The following is a 20,303-nucleotide window of genomic DNA, read 5'->3' as shown; positions in this document are numbered from 1 at the left end:
TTGCCATTCCTTATGTTTCAAAGTTGTACATGTCATAGCTGAAACTCTAATTTTATGGTATTCTCTCAGTGTGACTATTGCATCAGTGATGTGTGCGTGTGACCCCATATACAGTTTTGTCTTAAAATGTACCTTCTTGCTAAATGCTCTGTAGGTATCAAAAGCAGGCAAGAATGGCACAGGACCCTCTAGGTAGCCGGCTAAGCACAAGCAGCAAGCTATTAAAATCTTTCTGTTAATTCATTGATGATTATGCCAGTATCATCTTCTAATCTCGCTTAAAAAAGAGTGAATGTGCATTTGAACATTTCTGAACAGCAAATTGCTAAGCAAAATATATGTATAATCCTAACATTTTGGTAGAAATAGGGTGAGTTATTATTGATTCACAGAGCACGACAAAACATCACTGCATGAATTAGCAAACAGCTGTTTCTAATTTGAGTTTAGAACTGTACACAGAGGAACTTGTTTTAGTGTTCACTCCTTTCATTTATAATGAATTTTAATTACCGCTACAGGTGAGAAAAATGTAGAAACAAGCTTGTATCTTGTGGAAGAAACAAAGGAGAGACAGATGCTAACAGATTTACAGTCTGTGATAAAAGGAATGTTTTGGTACACTTTACATGTAATTAGAGTGCAGCTGTTTTCAGTCCCAAGTCCATGATGCACAGCAGAATATAGTATCTGCTGCTTTTCCAAAGGGAGTAAAGAAAAACAGTGATTCAACTCTGAAAGCATTTAGTTTATTCCTAGATCTAACATAAAACTTTCTCCTCCACCCCTTATTATGCCATTTATTGAAGTGTGAAATAACTTATTTAATGATATGTTAATTTTTTGTTACCAGCAAAATACAGACTGTTTGACATAAAATAATGTTAAAGATAACTTTCTTATTTTATCATCTGTATAGAATTATGTATCATCCTATTGATGGTCATTACTGAGTCTTGATACCTCTGCTAATGGGAGACGAGGGCTCAGGCACGCGTTACTCTCGCTTAACAAGTTTCTGTGTATCAACTAAGCTTCAATAGACAACTTTGTGTGTACTTTTAACTTGCAGCATAAAAAAGACTAATCAGATGTATCTTTGATCACTACAGAAAGGTTTAAACAAAGACAGAGAGGTTTAGACCGTCTGTGTATAACAGTTTATCCGTGACAGACATCCCAGCAAGTTTAATGTTTGAAATTCTGCGCTACATCTTGTGCTGATTTTGTATTCTAAATACCAACTTACTCTCTGCATGAGAAGAAAAATTAGATTATATATACTTTCCATTGAGCCAGACGTCTTTCTTTTTCAAAAACTTCACTTAAAAATGAATTGCAGTGCAAAGCTGAGAAGTTGGAAAAAGAGTCACTAACTGTTGGTAATTTAGTCCAACAAAAATGCTTACCACATAAGCATATAATTAGGTATAACTGCATTTTTCTCAAGTCACAGATAATAATGAAAGCACTGCCTGTGGTGCCACTTATATTAGCACCTCTTAGTTTTTTATCCAATTTTAGGTTTGCTTTGAACATTTTATATATATTTTATATATATATATATATATATTTAAAAAATGGCATAGCGCCTGAAAATAAAAAACTATGCAGACTGTTTTGTGAAGAAGCTAATGCTGCTGAAGACTGAAGCTGCATATAGAGCTCTTTGGAGCAGCCTGAATTTCCCAGGGCTCCTCCTTAGTGCCTTGGCTAAGGGTGCGTTGACCGGTTCTGGGAGACAGTTGCATGATATTTTGTAGGGATAATTATAAGTAAGATGTAGAAATCTTTTTTCTATTGTTTAGTGAAGTGTGTTTGGGTGCGTATTGATGCTGGGTTTCAGTCACAGCCCAGCAGTTACAATACCATTCAGATATAGGTGCAGCGTCAGCATAAAAAGGCTTTCATTGCCACAAGAGCTGGTGGTTCGCAGTCCACTGTTGCCTTCTGTGACACAACGAACAAAAACGTTCAGTGAAGCTAATATATGCATAGAAAATTGAGTTTGGAATATTAATGATATTTTTTATTATTTACTTTGTTATAACTTTGTGAGAAACATGCAGGAGAACCGGGCTAAACACTCCAACAAAAAATTTACGTAAAAAGCTGTCACAGTGCACTGAAAATATTGAAACTTAAAACATTGGCTATGTAAACTTGATTTGTATTATTTATGCTGTATTACAGCACTGCAGTGTAAATGAGCAGTGTATGCTATGTGAGGTTCTTACTATAATCCATTGTAATGAGTTATCTTTGGCTTTTAATACATAGTGCAGCAGTGCAAAATTTGCTGTAACCAGTACTGAAGATTTCTCAGTCCTCAGTCTCTGTGTCGCATTCTCATAGTTAAGCATCGGCGATAATCATAATTATTGAAATTGATACTATTTCTATCGGGCCTTCCATCTGAGGATGTCTTGGGGTTTCACAGCTATACAGAAGTAAGCCCTACAATTTGCCCTTGAGGAGCAGATGGCTTTTTTCTATTATGGAGATGAGGAACTGAAACACAGTTCAGAAGCATGTCTTATGATGCCAAGCTTGTTTTCAAAAGTAACTTACTTTTCTGGGTGCTAGAATTCCATCAACTCTCAATAGTCTAAAGTGATTTGAGTGCTTTGACCATTTTTGACTTGCGTGCCATGGAGAGGCTTGGAGAGAACCGGGAGTCTGAACTTAAATCAATCCTTTCCTCAACAATTGATTTTTGGTTTTAGTTTTTGTTAATTTAACTATTTCTCTTGTGTACTAGCTCTGTGCTAGAGGAATTAACCTAATAGAATAAGAGCACTTTCCAAATCTAACCTCCTTGGTTTATTGTCCTGTATGGAGATGCCTTCTGGGCTCAGGAGGGGAGTCTCGAAGGTGCCTCTTTGGCCAAACCCTGGATATTTTGTCGATGCCTGGGCAGGTTGTGCGGCCTCTTCTGAGCCCTGTGGGGCTCAGTCTGTGCTGCTGCTTGCACCCAAACCAGCTGGAATAAACCGGCCTCCCATACCGCACTGGTCACACTGCGACGTGCCCGCGGTGTGGGGGGACGCATGGAGACCCTGTGGAAGAGCCACCTGAACCGTCCACAGGTAGGGGAGAGAGACTAGGGAGGTTTTTCACTGGGGGGGGACCCGATGATGCTCTACATTGGTAAAGAAGAGCGTTTAGGCAAGGATGAACTTCAGGTCTGGGCCAGCAAATGAGGTCTCTGAGCATACCTTTTGTTCTTAAGAGAAAAAGCAGCCGGCTGGAGGGTAGCCTGGGTTTGTGCAGCCCCTGCCCACCGACGCTGACCCCAGCGCTGGGGCCACACGGGTGACCGGGCAGCTGAGCAAGCCTGTCCCTCTGCAACCGCTTCAAATGCAGCTCAGCTCAAAGTCTGGCACGAGCGTGATGTTTCCAGCTAGCTTTGAGCAGGGAAATGGGGGAAAGTGTTTGCAGGGACTGTGAGATTGTGTCTGGTTGATTTTATTTCTATTAGCAAAATAACTCTGAAATAATAAATATATCAACATCATCAGTATGTGCTGAGACGGCAGCGCTGCTTACTGCTGGCAATCTGTGATGTGCTGTATGTCTCCTTTCTAAGAGAGATCACATTTTTTAAGACTTCATTTTATCGTTTTAGCTTCACGCGTATATTTCTGAACTTGGCTCATGTTATCTGGAAGATAAACAGAGAATGAATTATGATTTATACCACAGTTTGGCCAAATTGCTCTTATTAGAAGGAAAAATACATTAATTGAATACATTGAGGCTGGAATTAGCTCCTCAGTGATGATGATAAATGCTTGCAGTCCCGTAAACGTGCTGAACATTAAGTTGCTAAATTACTGTACCACTTTGAGATTGATTATCAAGTTTGGCCCTGTAAGCTTCATGACCCGCACATATATCCTGAGGACTACTGACATCCTGAAGCTTCCTTAATGCTCTTTTTTTCCTAGTTAAACTTTTTATTGAATTTTCTTACCCTTTTAATACTTGTTTTGATTCTCTTATGCGCAAATGACAAAAGCCTTGCACCAGCCATGTGATTCTCTATTTTAGAACAGTCCCACTTTGCAGGATTAGCCATTTTTAATGACTTTAATCTCCTTTTTGAAAGTGATTTTTCTCATTCTGCTACATTCCTTTGATTGCATTAATGTAGAATTATTATTCTAACCATCATTGCCAGACATGTCACACCACATCTAAAATATATCTTCCCACTAAAATATGACTCTGGTAAAATACCTTAGAATTTCCTTCTCAGTTCATTATAGGTCTTTTCTTCAATTTAATATGGCAAGTTAAAATTAACAGGGCTATTTTTCATTCCATAAAGAGATTAATGATAATGAGTTTTCCCTAATTTCTTCAGTTTAGCCCTTTAGTAATTTAGTATCTTGTTTGTAAGGAAGTCAAGGTAGGTTGTTTCTGGGGCTTAAAGTTCCCTAATTCTTTTTAAATTGTGAAAGTATGAGAAAATGGTGCAATAAAAAGAATCTAGAAGTTAAACATGAAAATCAGTGAAAGGTCTAAATCAAGCTGCCAAAAGGAGACAAGCTTTGCTTTCAACTGTCTATGTAAATGCTTCCATTTTTATTACAAACCCAGCTTTTCGATCGGAGAAGTGTTAATTTTTTTAAATCCAAATTATATTAGCACAGCGACGTCTTTGTGCATCACTCACAACGTAATACCAGCTTTCTTTGATTTTGTTTTCTGAATAGCCCAATATGTTTGAAGAGCAGCAGCTGGAGGGGAACCGGCCCTATTTGAATGTTAGAGTGCATTTTGAGGTAGATGGGTTCATTTCAGAGGAAAAAGAGACCTTCTAAAAGATTTGTTCGATTTGCATCGTGGGCCAGTGGAACGGTTGGCATAAGCACACGCGGACGTAACGAAGTTAAAGCAGTTGGCCCAGCGTGTGTTACCACTGGATTTGTCCCACTGCATCTACAGTTTCAAAGCTGGACATTGAAGCTGTATTATTCACTGAGCCGCTCTAAGTGCTCTGAGTTCTGCGGTGCAGTCCTTCCTCTGCGTGCCGCTGCCCGGCACAAGGCGCGAGTAGTCTGCCTGCAGAAAGGAAGGTATTTAAAATGCAGATAATTTTAGAGTAGTTGCTGCAAAGTGGACTTTTCAAATTATTTTAATTACAGCCCGTAAGCTGTAAATAACACGATGGCGGTATGCTTCTTTTCCTTGTTGTTTCCCTTCTCCCCCCCCCCCCCCCCCCCCAGTAGACAGCAGCAGCGGTAGCAAACGCAACATGTGCTGCCCTAGTTCAGGCCCAGCATCCCCCTCTTGCTCCCCTTTGTCTCCTTTCCCCTGGAGGAGCCCAGCTGGCGAGAGGAGGGAATTGGCCAGCCCTGAGCTACCGGCACCTCCCCGGGGCCCCTAATCCAGGCGCTGGCAGCCGGCTGGCTCCTTCCCTCCGCCGGCCCGTGGCCACAGGTCCGTGGGGACGGAGCCCCGGATGCGGCTGGCGGCAGAGCTGGGGGGACGGGACGGGACGGGACGGGACGGGGGCTCCCCGGGGGCAGAGCGAAGCTGCGCCGGCAGCGGGGCGGGCAGCGGAGGTGGCTTCGATGGGGAACACGAGGCTTTGTGGCAGCCGCAGAGAGAGAGCGGGGGGCGGGCAGGGGAACGAAGCCTCGGCAAAGTTGACGTGCGAATCGGGGGCTCGTCACCTGTGTTTTAGGTTCGGGCTCCGCCGGGCTCGGAGGAGCGGGTAGTTGAGCACAAAGACCCGGAGCGTCTTAGAAGCGTGGGTGCTCGCCGAGAGCCGGGGTGCACCTCGGGAGCGGGAGGAAGCGCGTTCTCGGTGTCCAGCAGCGCTCCGGAGCGGGACGTTTAGTCGAAGTGGGGCGCGGAGCAGAGTGGAGCGGAGCTCCCTGGGGCGTGCGGGGCGAGGGGAGCGGGCGCCCGACCCGCGCATCCCGGAAAACAGGCAGCCCTGCCGTGCGGGAAAAGTTGGTCCGTGCGTGATTATTTGGTTTAGTTTTTCCAAGGTAGCTCCGCGCAATCTTTTCCTGGGATGAGAAAGAAGGTCTTTGACAAAGCAAACGGTGCTGCCCGAGCTAGCCTCTTACGGTGGTGATACCCGCATCAGCCGAGCCTTTCTTTGAGAGCTTTTACACCGTACATGTGCTCTTCCCCGCCTGGTGACTCTGGAGTTGGCAGGCACGAGGAGCGCGCGTGTGGCAGCCTACACGCACAGTTGGGGATTTTTTTATTGGTTTGTTTTAGGAAGGGCTGAAGTAGGAACATTAAATGTTTTATAAGGACTGTGTATCTGGAGAACTGGTTCCTTTTTGGAATCTCCAAACGTATATGTGGTCAGCGCCTTCCCTCGTTTACATGAATTTTATTTTTGCTTCTTTCCGTGGTTCAGTTTTGTATCAGACTAGTGGCATTTTTGCTTCGCTCGACATCTCCGCATTTATTGGAATTAGGATATTTGAACTCTCTCTCTTCTGTTTCTTGTTAACAATTCTGTTTATGAAAGCTGCCAACATTTTATGTATTTTTCCTAAAATGACTGTTTTGCTGCTGGAGTTGGTGCTGTGTTTCTCTATGGTAATATCAAATTATAAAATATTTTCCAAAGCCTCATATTGAGCAAAGGAAATAGTTATTCCAACAGAGGCTGGGCCATTGTTGGTTTATCCTGAAGTTGATTCTTTTGTGATGTCTTGAGATCTCCGATGGTGATTTTCTGGGCTTTTTTAATTTGTTTGGTTTTGTACCAAGCAGGCAGCATTACCTTTCATATGAATGAATGTGGTAATGGTGCAGAGCTCTTCTCTGATTTTCTTGAGCTGTCTCAAATCTGATGCTTTTATTTCACCTAGATGTTCGACTCTGCTTTTGAGCAGCCTTTCCTTCTGTTACAGTTTTGAGACAGAACTGAAGGATTTTGTTTAATGGAGACATTACTTAAAATCAACTTGACATAGCATTTAAAAAGACCCACAAAATCACAGGTGATCACTTAACACTGTAGCTTTTCGAAACGTTTGTATTGCTTCATTGCACATTGTGTTTTGCTTTCTTTATTCATTGTTTATTGCTTTACAGTACAGTGAGCAGGGGTTAAACCTGCTAAAGAAAAATGCTTTTTATTAATGCTATTTGTTGGCAAATTTGTGAATTATGTGTACAAATATATTTTTATTACTCAAACCTTCTTTGAAATTCAAGAGAGCTTTCTTTTTTTTTTTTTAGTTGTTTTTTTGTTGTGGTTTTTTTTTTTTTTAATGCTGTAGTAGCAGAAGCCCATAGTGTTGTTGAGAGCTTTGTCCTTATTTCACAGATGCACTGGGAATTGTTTTTAATCTCCTTTCTGCTTTCCCATTACAGATGGTGATGACGACCCACAACTCTCCTGGGTGGCTTCATCTCCCTCCAGCAAAGATGTTGCATCACCCACTCAGATGATAGGAGATGGGTGTGATCTCGGCATCGGGGAGGAGGAAGGGGGGACTGGCCTGCCGTATCCCTGTCAGTTTTGTGATAAGTCCTTCATTCGCCTGAGCTACCTTAAAAGGCACGAGCAGATCCACAGTGACAAACTACCTTTCAAATGCACCTACTGTAGCCGGCTTTTTAAGCACAAGAGAAGTAGGGATCGCCACATAAAGCTTCACACAGGGGATAAAAAGTACCATTGCCATGAATGCGAGGCTGCGTTCTCTCGCAGCGATCACCTCAAAATTCACCTGAAAACCCACAGCTCCAGCAAACCCTTCAAGTGTACTGTGTGTAAACGTGGGTTTTCATCTACCAGCTCATTGCAGAGTCACATGCAAGCTCATAAAAAGAACAAGGAACATATGGCAAAGACTGAGAAAGAGGTGAAGAAGGATGATTTTATGTGTGATTACTGTGAAGAGACATTCAGTCAGACTGAAGATTTGGAGAAGCACGTAATGACACGCCACCCACAGCTTTCCGAGAAGGCAGATTTGCAGTGTATTCATTGCCCTGAAGTATTTGCAGACGAAAACTCGCTGCTCTCACACATTCATCAAGCCCATGCCAACAAAAAACACAAGTGCCCTATGTGCCCTGAGCAGTTTTCTTCAGTGGAGGAAGTCTATTGCCACTTGGACAGCCACAGACAACCTGACTCCAGCAATCACAGCATCAGCCCTGACCCAGTCTTGGGGAGCGTGGCGTCCATGAGCAGTGCAACGCCCGACTCCAGCGCATCGGTGGAAAGAGGTTCCACCCCAGATTCAACCTTAAAGCCTTTGAGAGGACAAAAGAAAATCAGGTCTGTGGACAGAGAGGAAGGCCAGAACTGGTCTAAAGTTACTTACAGCTGCCCATACTGCTCGAAGCGTGACTTCAACAGCCTTGCTGTTCTGGAGATCCACCTGAAGACCATTCATGCGGACAAACCTCAGCAAAGCCACACGTGCCAGATCTGCCTTGATTCCATGCCTACACTGTACAACTTGAATGAACACGTGAGAAAGGTGCACAAAAACCATGCCTATCCCATGATGCAGTTTAGCAACATTTCTGCCTTTCACTGTAACTACTGCCCGGAGATGTTTGCAGATATCAATAGCTTACAAGAACACATCCGTATTACTCACTGTGGCCCAAACGCTACCCCTCAAGATGGCAACAACGCCTTCTTCTGTAACCAGTGCTCCATGGGCTTTCTGACTGAAGCAACCTTGACTGAGCATATTCAGCAGACTCACTGCAATGTAGGAAATTCAAAATTGGATTCCCCTGTCATTCAGCCAACACAGTCTTTTATGGAAGTTTATTCATGCCCTTATTGCACAAACTCCCCCATTTTTGGCTCCATCCTGAAGCTTACAAAGCATATTAAAGAAAACCACAAGAACATTCCTCTGGCACACAATAAGAAGTCAAAAGCAGAGCAGAGTCCAGTTTCTTCTGATGTTGAAGTCTCTTCCCCTAAAAGGCAACGGCTTTCTGCTAGTGTAAACTCAGTGTCTAATGGTGAATACCCATGTAATCAGTGTGATCTAAAGTTCTCAAATTTTGAAAGTTTTCAAACCCATTTAAAGTTGCATTTGGAGTTGCTGTTAAGGAAACAGTCTTGCCCTCAGTGTAAAGAAGACTTTGACTCCCAGGAGTCTCTTCTGCAACATCTCACCGTACATTACATGACAACTTCAACTCATTATGTATGTGAGAGCTGCGACAAACAGTTTTCTTCAGTGGATGATTTGCAGAAGCATTTGTTGGATATGCATACTTTTGTGTTGTATCACTGCACCCTTTGCCAAGAAGTTTTTGATTCCAAGGTATCTATCCAAGTGCATCTGGCAGTCAAGCATAGCAATGAAAAGAAGATGTATCGTTGCACAGCCTGTAACTGGGATTTTAGGAAGGAGGTGGATCTCCAGATCCACGTGAAGCATAGTCACTTGGGGAATCCGTCAAAGTCTCACAAATGCATCTTCTGTGGTGAGACCTTTAGCACAGAGGTAGAACTGCAGTGCCACATCACAACCCACAGCAAAAAATACAACTGCAAGTTTTGTAGCAAAGCTTTTCATGCCATCATCTTGCTTGAAAAGCACTTGCGGGAAAAACATTGTGTTTTTGATGCTAGCGCTGAGAATGGTACAGCTAATGGCATGACCCCAACAAATAAGAAGACAGAAGGAGCAGATATCCAGAACATGTTATTGAAGAATCCAGATACTTCCAACAGTCATGAAGCCAGTGAGGATGATGTAGATGCTTCTGAGCCCATGTATGGCTGTGACATTTGTGGGGCTGCCTACACTATGGAGGTCCTCTTGCAGAACCATCGTTTGAGAGATCATAACATCAGGCCTGGGGAGGATGACTGTTCTAGGAAGAAAGCAGAATTCATCAAAGGTAGCCACAAGTGTAATATCTGCTCAAGGACCTTTTTCTCAGAAAATGGCCTGAGAGAGCACATGCAGACCCATCGAGGCCCAGCTAAGCACTACATGTGCCCCATCTGTGGGGAACGCTTCCCATCACTCCTGACCCTGACGGAGCACAAAGTCACTCACAGCAAGAGTTTGGATACAGGGACGTGTCGGATCTGCAAAATGCCGCTGCAGAGCGAGGAGGAGTTTATCGAGCACTGCCAGATGCATCCAGATCTCAGAAACTCCCTCACCGGGTTTCGCTGTGTTGTCTGTATGCAGACGGTCACCTCTACCCTTGAGTTGAAAATTCATGGGACGTTCCATATGCAGAAATTGGCAGGAAACTCCGCAACCTCGTCGCCCAATGGCCAGGCCTTGCAAAAACTCTACAAGTGTGCGTTGTGCTTGAAGGAGTTCCGGAATAAGCAGGACTTGGTAAAGTTGGATGTGAATGGCCTTCCCTATGGCCTGTGTGCTGGATGCATGACCAGGAGCACCAATGGACAGTCTTCGGGCTTGACTCCACAGGAGGTGAACGAGAGACCGTGTGGCAGTCTGAGGTGTCCAGAGTGTAGTGTCAAATTTGAAAGTGCTGAAGACCTAGAGAGCCACATTCAGGTAGACCACCGAGACCTGACGCCTGAGACTAGTGGCCAAAGGAAAGGTACCCAGACATCCCCTGTTCCCAGAGTAAGTACGGCTGAATTTTAAGATGTCTGAGGGATAAAATGTAGACCTTCAATGTGACTGAGAACTGATCTGATCTGTTTATGTTTTTTTTAAACTGTCACTTTATAAAATCACTTGTGCTACTAAAAAAAACAACAAAACAGGAGGAAAGGTAGAGTAATGCTCATAGAAAAATTAGATGTTGCTCAGCCTTGCAGGGTCCTTGATTCCTAGTGGCAGCACATCAGATTTTTTTATCATAAAACTGCCCTAGATTTACCAAGAGAGAGCTGAGACACTTGAATGGTGGGGATTGAGTTTGTCCATGAATTCTGATGCTACTGAACTGGCAGATCTGGAAAAGCTGGGGCATTTCCACGAAAAAAGGAGGTGCTGAGTACCCAAAACAAACCAAAAAATCTGATCTGTCAGACTTGAGGAATGAGGTTATTTCTTACCAGGGAACTAAACACGAGCAGGAGGATAAAGGAATTTTTGAGGAAAAATGTAGTGAATTCCACGCTACCCCCCAAATTCTCACCTAAAACAAATTTCTGTGCTAAAGAGCTTGTCTTTATGGATGTCTGTCAGAGTGAACGTTGTGAGGCTGCTTGGATGTCTGTGTGCATACGTGTATGCTTGTGCATGTGTGTGTGTGTATGATTTTAAAAGTGATTTTAAAAGGATCTGCCTCATGGCCCTCCTGCAAGATAAGTAGTTTTCTTAGCAAATCTGGAAAATGTTGTCTAATGCAGGTTACTTATAAGCGTGCTCTCCTTTACTGTTCACAGATAGCCTGCTTTCCCATTTCCTAGCTTACAAGATACTTGGGAACATGCAGATCCAAGTAAGGTTTCAGAAGCCTACTCAGGAGATTAATATCATTTGCAGTTTATAGTCTTTTAAAATTATTTGTTGACGTTTTGGTTCAAGAATGGGCCAAGTCAGTCCTTCCTCTGTCAGGAACAGATGGAATGAGAAGTAGATTTTGGAAACCTTCTCGGGAGACCAACAGCAGACACATCTGAGTATTGATATCATCTGACATTTTTAATTAAACATGATGGGGTGAGATTTTCAAAAGTATCTAAGGAAATTAGGCACCCAACTCCTAATGAATAATTCCAGCCGTAGATGCCTGTTTATGTCAATCTGCTAATTAAAGCACCCACAAACACATCTTACTGCATTAAAAGAACCTGAAAATACCATTCAACTAGAACACCAGAGGCTCAGTAAGTAAGAGAAGACCCTAAGTATGTCCTGAGGATGCAGACTGAGATGCCTCCAATAGAGCTGGTGCAGGCTCTGTCCCCAGCTGGACTTGTGAGCTCCGGCTCAGCGCTGGGGCATGCGGGGCAGCAGCGTCTGGCCGAGCTGGGCTGTGCACAGCCAGCTCAGAGCACAGCACTGCCTGCCCCAACACCCGCTGGCCTCAATGCCCCGTTCCAGGCTTCTGAGCAAATCCCACAGAAAGTTTAATTTTTTTTTTTTTTCTTTTTCTTTTTTAGTAAAACAAATGGATATTGTTCCTTCTGGGTGTGGTGAATGTGTGACTAAGCCTCCAGGCACACACACAGAATTCTGCAGAAGAATGAGGAATGGAAATATCCCTCCTTCGGTGTGATACCTTTTGAGGGTTCGGCCGGGGCTCTGGCTAGGTCATTCTCCTTCCTCCTCCTCAGGCCTTTATTTCCATCTAAATTCTTTAAAACACCTCTGTTCTCTTAGGTAGGACTAATTCTTCATACGGCTGGGCCTATAGCCTAAAGTATTACCTTTTCTTTCCTATCGACTATCAGAAGCAGAATACATTGCCATTTTCTCCTCTTATTTCGTGCTTTAACTCTTTCTTTTCAGTGACAGCTTCCATACTCATTCTCTCAGGGGAGAGTTTTAAGTTCTTCAGTAAGGTAAATGCTTTGAATTTCATACCATGAGGAAAGGTCTTAGTTCCTTTCTAGAAGATAATGAAAAATCAGCACTTGTGATGATGGCAAATGGTACCTTCAACAGGTGACTACAGCCTGCACATATGCTAATATCAGAGACCTTTATGGTATGCATCCCAGGAATAGATATATTGTTATTAGGAATAATTCATTATCTCACCCTTCATTATAGGTACAAGACCTGAATTCTGATATCGGTTCATATGGAAACTATTGGTGTTTCACTCAGGTTACTCAAGGCAATGAGTGTCCTTTGTGTCTGCCTAGCACAGGGCTTTTCAAAGAATTATGCTGTCTTTTAAATGGTGATAAATCTCTGTATTTCAAGAATAGTGTTTACTTAACTTCATTGGCTTCATAGCAAAGCTAAGCAAGTTGAACACGATCTCTCTTGTCATCTTGTTAGCATGCTGCGCACAGGTAAAAATACCATTTTACTGGAGGAATCTTAAGTGCACAATGCATGTAGAGTAATCTGCAGATGTCCAGAGAAGAGCTGCTTCTCTCCAATTCTTGAGCACTGCTACGTTTCTTTTTTAAATACCTTATTGATTTTTCTTTCTTAAACAGAAAAGCTGTTGAAGATTAGGACAAGGTACAGTCAGAAAGAAAATATAGGGAGATTAGATTTTAAGTAGTGGGTATATATCTCAGAGTAAATAAGAATAAGCAGAATGAAATCCAAGCAAGTGGAAAAGATGACGATGACATCCAAAATCTGTAACTTCTTTCAATGTCGGAAATCACTCCACCTGCAGTTATACTTCCTGAATTGAAGAAGTGAGCGTGGAAGCCTACAGGAATTTCAGAAAAAAACCTTAAATGAAGATTTAACCCCAAAGTGAAAGAAAGGAAGAAAATAATATTAGCTCTTGATGAATAAAAAATGAAAATATTGGGGAAGAAAAAAAGATAGAGCAGGAGAAAAAGAACAATTCCTTTTTACTCTATGTATTCAAGTTTGTGTATGCACAATGGATATAGCACCACAAAGAGAGTACGAATATTTTGTTAAGTTTTGAGTTTTTTACTATTGAATTTTTGGAGGTTTTGTTCTTAAAATCAGTTGGAGACAGCAAGATGAGGATCAGAAACCACTCAGAATTGCTTGGCGGTTTTGGGGTTTTTTTATCTGTAAGAATGAAAAGAAAGCACATAACCCTTGAAAATACTGCTGTATTCTTTGTTCCTCACTTACGTTTTAGTATGGCAAACAACCGGGAAGAAATATCTGTGAATTGATAACCTTTGTTTCTAGGATGTCTTAACTAGGATCCAATCATGATGGTCAACAAAGGTAGTTTTCCAGATGGACAAAGTTTTTGCCTTGTGTACATGGCAACATCTGCATTGCAGGATTTGTTATTAGGAGATCTTAAGTCAAGTCAATGGTCTTCCATAAGGAACATCACTAAGAAGAATAAATAAAATACACCTTAGTAGTAAAAGATTGCTCTAACATCAATTTGTGTTTGATTCTTACAGTTTTACATGAGCTATTCGGTTTGGCTAGGACTTAAGTTTTTTTTTAGATGAGCATTGCAAGTGGAGGTACATTCCAGTATCCTGGACATGTATAGCTCAAGACCTTTTTTTATTCCATTACGATCATGTCAGAGGTAATGCCTTCATGTTTTTCTGAATGTATTTCTGTGTGTGGGAGCTTCAGTTTTGAATACATTTTATTAATTCCTTTTAACATGTCTTCTAGAGGAATGTGTATGTCTTGAGAAACATGACTAGTTGTTTAGTGTTGAGATTTCTCATTGCCCCTTGTAAAGCTGGAAACAGTCACGTTTCAAGCTGCCCTTTCTCTTACACAGATTTATCCTTATTTTGTACCATAGTTATCATAAACAATGCTTGCTTAACATTGACAATGGCAAATGCTTAGACTTCAATTAATTTCCATCTTGAATGGTGTTACTATTTTTAGCCCACCTAGTTATTTGGACTGAAGAAGCAAAGGAGGTGGCATAGAAAATTGGAAGAATGGACCCTATTGTGTTCCTTTCCTCAGTTCCTTTTCTCCTGCACACTTTCTTGGATTCAATTCCCTCTCTTTGTTCTCCCCCGCATCCCTTCTCTTCCCTTGTAAATCCACTTGAATGGAGGAATATTTTCTTTGTAGAACAGGAAACCATTTCCAGATTTAAAGGAGGACAGTCTGGAAAACCCATGGGAACAATAGTTACTTCAGAAAAGAAACCAGAACCTTCTGTTGTTATTACTACTATTTTGTGCCAAGATTAGAATTAAATATCTGGACTTAATGGGGATTGAGGTCTCAGCTGAAGGCCTGCTCATCTGGTCTCTTATGTCACCTAGATGCTGTCACCTAGACTCTGTTAGCTCCTCAGAGTCTGGGCACATTTGTTGTCACCACTTGTGAAGACAAAACTTTAAAAAGAGATAACTGACCCATTAATAATGTTTGTGAAGCCATGACACCCACAAAAATGGTAGTAGAAGATGATATTTGGTACCCCAAATAAAGCAGCCTTGTATTAAAACTAGTGCTCCCCATTTACTGAGAATGGAAGTCTGGTTTTGTGACATTCTTTTAAAGAGAATTATTAATGAGCCAAAAAATCAGCTCTTCCATCTCTTGCATATACATTTGGGTGCTAATCTAGCTATAGCTATTTCGTGGCCTGTATGAGGCCGTTTATTAACCTCAGGCGGGGTACCCTATCACAAGAACCATTGCCTCAGTTAAGCTGCTCTTTTGCATGCGTCTCAGCTGAGGCTAAAGATAATACTCAGAGGAAGTCTGAAATCTGCTGTCTTCTCTGAGGGGTGGTCACGCCAAGCGGAGTGTTTTATAAGTTTGTGAAATGGTGTGGAGGAGTTCGCACTGGGTCTGTGGATAAACAAAGACATCCTGTCTCCAGATCTGTTAGTAAGTAGCTTTCAGAAGCACCGAAATCGATTAAAAAAATGAATCCTTTGTCTGTGTCTAATATAACTTTAAAGGTTTGAAATAGACTTGAGCTGAAATACTGTCTGGTTTAGCTAGTTACTTAGGGAACCCTCATAAACAGAGATAAGTGTTGAACAAGGCACAAAACTTAGTAATCTTTGAAGTTTTAAAGAAGAGGAAGGTTTCAAGTTTTAAATGTGACCACATGAATCATTCACCGCCCAATCCCACTTTTCTCTTCCAAGGTTTTTTGTGTTTTGTTTTGTTTTGTTTTGTTTTCAAAGTTAGGAGCCCTCAGCATGTGTATGCCAGTGTGTTTGAGAGGACATGTGTATGTATGTGTGCTGTGCTCGTCTGCCGGAATAGATTCCCAAGAAAGAGTGCTGCAGAAATCCAGCTGCTTTTCTATTAACAGCCTTGATTTCCGAATGGACTCCAGGAGGATACTTTCTTGAGCTGCCTAGGGATAACTAGCCAATCCAAACTATTTCCTTTTATATGGTTGGCTGTGTCAGGTTTCGGCCAATGGAGTATAGCCTTCTTCCTATTATCGTGTTAATCACCCATTGTTATTTTAGCCTAGAAAGCCCTGCCTATGTGCAAACACATACTGCGTACAGAATTCATGGAATACACATAACATCCATAGACTGGTGCATTTGTTATTATGGTATTAGAGCATGTTCATTAACCTCCAGCAGGCTAACTTGTTGCCATTGATGACATGGGAAGTAGTTAAGAAGCTCTTGGCAGCACCTAATTTGTTCTTTCCTCAGCAGGTGCTTGAGGAAATTGGATCCCATGCGCAGAGGGGGTGACAGCAACTCCTCTGTTTAACTCAAAACTTCTGACTTATTAGTGCTGTCCTAAAAATGGGATTCTATACCTAGGTGTGGGGTGGAGGCTGTAAGAAAAAATAATGTGCATCTAAAAGTGCACAAAAAATACCCGCAAAATATTTTGCTTCAAAAAAGTTAAGAGGTGTTGTTTACTGAACTGGGTCTCTCAGTGCTAATGGCTTGGGGTTCTCATCAATTTCTCGGCTAACTGAGCTTGTGGCTAGAGCATGGAGACTGCACATGCGTTCTGCTGCCATCCACTTTAGCCGTAAGGATACAGACTGCATGCTCATGCCTAGTGGCAAGTGTTGCAGTAGGAGTTATTCTCTAGGAAAAAGTAGGCACAAAAGGCCCAATTTTTTTAAATTGCACGTCAAAAGATGTCTATTTAGATAGCATATTCCCATGAAATAAAAGAGCGTGCACATTAGACCAATGCAGCTTAATCCTGCTTTGGGAAGTAAGACTCTTTGCAAGTGTACAAAAGCTTAGCATTCATGGTTTTTTTCTTTTTCTGAACCTGGATGTCCAACTTGTCAACATGCATTTTAATTTCTGCAAATGATTTCTTCGTTTTTTTCCTGTCATGTTGCAAAAGTACATGCACCACTGTCAATCTGAGTGCAAACCCTGTTTTCCCTATTTGAATAAATGGTTCATGTAATTGCCTCTTCACACTGTCTCCTGACTTCTGCAGCTAAGCCTCTCTGGTATGACTCTGAGACGGAGAAAATACACAACAGATTGTGCTAGGAAACAATTCTTTGTGGTAATGCGTTTTTTCCAGGGATTTCTGATGGGATACCATTACAAAATGTATTCTTTCCTTTCGTCCTTCGCTTCCTCAACTATAGGTGTTTTGCCTGCTGTATTTTGAATTTAACTAAAGATGGAATTTTTTTAGAAAGTTGATCTTTTTCTGAAAACAGAGTTACCTTTCAATGTCTTTTATTTCACTCTGTAGGAATATTTACTGTATTGGGTTAAATGACATGTGCAATCTGATTATGGCTCAAGTACTCAATCAGATTTTCAAGTACTATCATTTGAAATTTTTTAAGTTGAAATTAAAAATTCTTCTAAAGCAGGCTGTTAGTTACAGATTGTATTTATGGTCCCAGAAAAGCCCAGCCCAACTTGGTGTCTTGTTGGGGACATATGAGCAGAAAAGGCCTCAGTGGAGGAAAGTTGAAGCACGTAATATGCTATATTCATGATCACACTTGCCTTATGCTACAGTGCAGTTTTCTCTAATCTCTTTTTGGTTATTAAACAGAAAAAGACCTATCAGTGCATCAAGTGCCAGATGACCTTTGAGAATGAGAGAGAGATACAAATCCATGTCGCTAACCATATGATTGGTAAGACATTCTTTAAACTAGGCCACTCATCGGCTGCTTGTTTTTTGCTACTCTTTGAAATTCACTATTCTAATAACTTGTTAATATTCATGCTGTAATTTATTTTTTTTATCTTTCAAGGAAAATGATTTTGATGTAATGATTCTTCACTTCAAAGCTTTTTAAATATGTGGTTATAAAAGTGTTACTGCTGAGCTTTTTTCCTTATCCTTTTGAGTCCTCATGTAGCATTTTCATTTATATTAAAATCAAACTTTTGACAGTATCTTCCATTTGGTAGCATAAATTTCTCTCTATCCATGTAAAAAGTACTTGCCAGTTGTCAACCACTTAGGAGCAATTATGTTTCAATTTTGTATGTCATGACATTGAATAGATTTAACTGCTAGCATTTTCCCAGCTAAGTGTGGTGAATTCCTGAGGAACATTGTCAAAACAAAACACTTACAGAGTTATTTCAGTAGGTTTTTTTCTTCTTTTTCCAACAATTCTGGACTTCAGAAAGTTCAACTTACATACAAGTGTTTCAAAAATCAGTGCTTGCTGCCTTCTACTACAGTCCCGTCGCAAGAGTTTGCAGTTAAGTGTTATTGTAATCTGATGGGTTGTATTTCTGCTGCAGCTGTATGATTGCTTTTCTGATGAACACGAGAATTGTTTTTCCTGTCTGTACAGATGTTATAAATATATGTGTTGGCCCAAGAGGTCAGTTTATTTTGATGCGTAGACCACAGAGGAGTTACTTACACATGCCACTGTAGGTATATGTTGGATGAGATCCTTCAAGGACCCTACAGTGCACTCTGTGTGTCTCATATGTTCACATGCAGCATTTATCTCCCATAAGCATAATGGTTTTCCTTCAACAATTTTACATTTAGGAAATTATTCTCCCGTCAATGCATGTATGTAACTCCTATTATCTTTGAAGTGAATTATGCATAAATACCAGAAACAGAGAAATACGGACTGACACGGTCTTCGCACCCCCACCCCCAAATGAAAAATATACATGTCAGTCACAACAATTTTCATCTGAGAGCCAGGCAGGAGTTTGAAGTCAATGTCAAGCAGGTTAAGATGAAGATATTTAAAAATGTTTGCTTTTGTAGCAGGTGTTAATGTAATCTCTTGTTTGCAAGCTTGAAGAGTGAGATCCTTGTTAATTGGACCATAGTGATTTCATGTAGCTCCCCCCTAGATTTTTTTTTAAGAAGCCTGAAAGAAAGAAGTCCTTAGGCAAGCTTAGCACTTGTTTCAACTTAATTTGTGATCCAGTAGCTAATAAATGATTTTTAAATACAAAGGTCATGAAGTGCTGAGTTAAGGTTCTGCTTGATTCGAGAGGGGAGTTCTTTTTCCTTTTGGAAAGATGTAATTTCTCATTTTCCAGTAACTGATGTTTGAAGTTCATTTTTGTATATCCCAAAATTAGTGCCATCTAGAAGAATACACGATGATATATATGACATGACAAGGTTCACTATTAGTTCTATTGGAAAACAGCAGTGGTAAAGGCATAGGAGGCTGAGAAGTGTGGTGCTGCTGATTGTGAAAACTGTACCTATTGTTTCCTTGAAGCTGTACATAAGTTATTATACATATTTGGAAGAACTCTATATAAATACAAAGATGCATATGGACTCAGTTCCGTACACCTAGAACATTGTAAATACCAGGACGTGGTAAGAAAATGCGTGGTTATTCCATTGCGGTGTCACGTCTTTGTGTCGCTTTGCTGAGATATGCACTGAGAATCTTCATTAAGCTCAAGTCATCACTTTTTTTTATGGTGCAGTTTAGGAGAGAGTGAAGTATAGAAACCTTTAATATGGAGCCAAGCTTCCTCCCACTCTGGGCATCTCAGTTCACAAGGTTCTTGGGCCCCCTCTCCTTCAAGACATGTGACTGCTTCCGAAAAGGTGTTGCGAGTGAGTCTGCTGTTGGTATTTGTTCTTTACTGGGGAATACTGAAGGGGAAAGGAGAGACTAGATGTCACCGTTTTTCCAGCAATAAATGCTGTGCAGATTTTTGATGTTAATTTGCATTGTGCTGAGTCAGTAATAGTAAGGAAAGTGATGGATTGCCTCTTGGGCTTGTTCCTGTGCCCTTTGTTCAAAGCCTGAGAGCCTTGATCCCTTATTCAGGCCATAGGAGAGACAGGCACGTGCCTCCTTACCACTGAGGCTGGTTTATTGCTTACAAAATAAGGGGTGCAAGAGTTTCCCTTCTCTGTGTTAGACCAAGTCTAGCCAGATGGGCAGTGAGAGAAAGAAGCTAATATAGCTGTTTCTGCAGCCCAGGTCTGTGTCACAGGGGTTATTAATGCCATTGTTGTCAATTTAAGATCTACAGATGAGGATTTGTTTGTGCTGGGGGGCAGGCACTGAGATCCCAGGGTGAACATACAGGCATTTGGGGGGCAAGGGGGAGCTTGCCCTCAGACTGTGTCTGCTCAGGAGCTTAGGGTTGGACTCATCTCAATGAACTTGTATCTGTCTAAAATTAAAGTGTCTGGTTTAATATAGTCATTGAGATGCTGTCTGGGGAAAATGAATGATTGATACCAATCTAAGATAAGAGTTTGAGTAGGATAAGCATTTCCAGGGAGAGATTTTTATCTCTCTTTTGAATTTGAAGTGAGCCAAGACAATGAAGTTAGCCTTGA

The 20,303-nt window shown here is 41.4% G+C and overlaps 1 protein-coding gene across 5 annotated transcripts in view; it reads left to right on the top strand.

Annotated features, from left to right (window-relative positions):
- The window catches only part of ZNF423 (zinc finger protein 423), a 238,302-nt gene that overhangs the window by 129,497 nt on the left and 88,502 nt on the right, over positions 1 to 20,303 (top strand). For 4 of the 5 annotated variants that reach the window (XM_030025260.2, XM_030025259.2, XM_030025261.2 and 1 more), the window contains 2 exons: positions 7,357 to 10,580; positions 17,550 to 17,634. In XM_030025260.2, the coding sequence (XP_029881120.1) occupies positions 7,357 to 10,580; positions 17,550 to 17,634 (3,309 nt within the window). Of the gene's footprint in view, positions 1 to 7,356; positions 10,585 to 17,549; positions 17,635 to 20,303 lie in introns of all 5 variants that reach the window. The other variant, XR_003924933.2, reaches the window with a different exon arrangement.

The sequence above is a fragment of the Aquila chrysaetos genome, chromosome 9 (assembly GCF_900496995.4).
Source record: "Aquila chrysaetos chrysaetos chromosome 9, bAquChr1.4, whole genome shotgun sequence".
Taxonomy (NCBI): domain Eukaryota; kingdom Metazoa; phylum Chordata; class Aves; order Accipitriformes; family Accipitridae; genus Aquila; species Aquila chrysaetos.
Note: the sequence above shows the minus strand (reverse complement) of the source record. Positions and strands in the feature narration are given on the sequence as shown.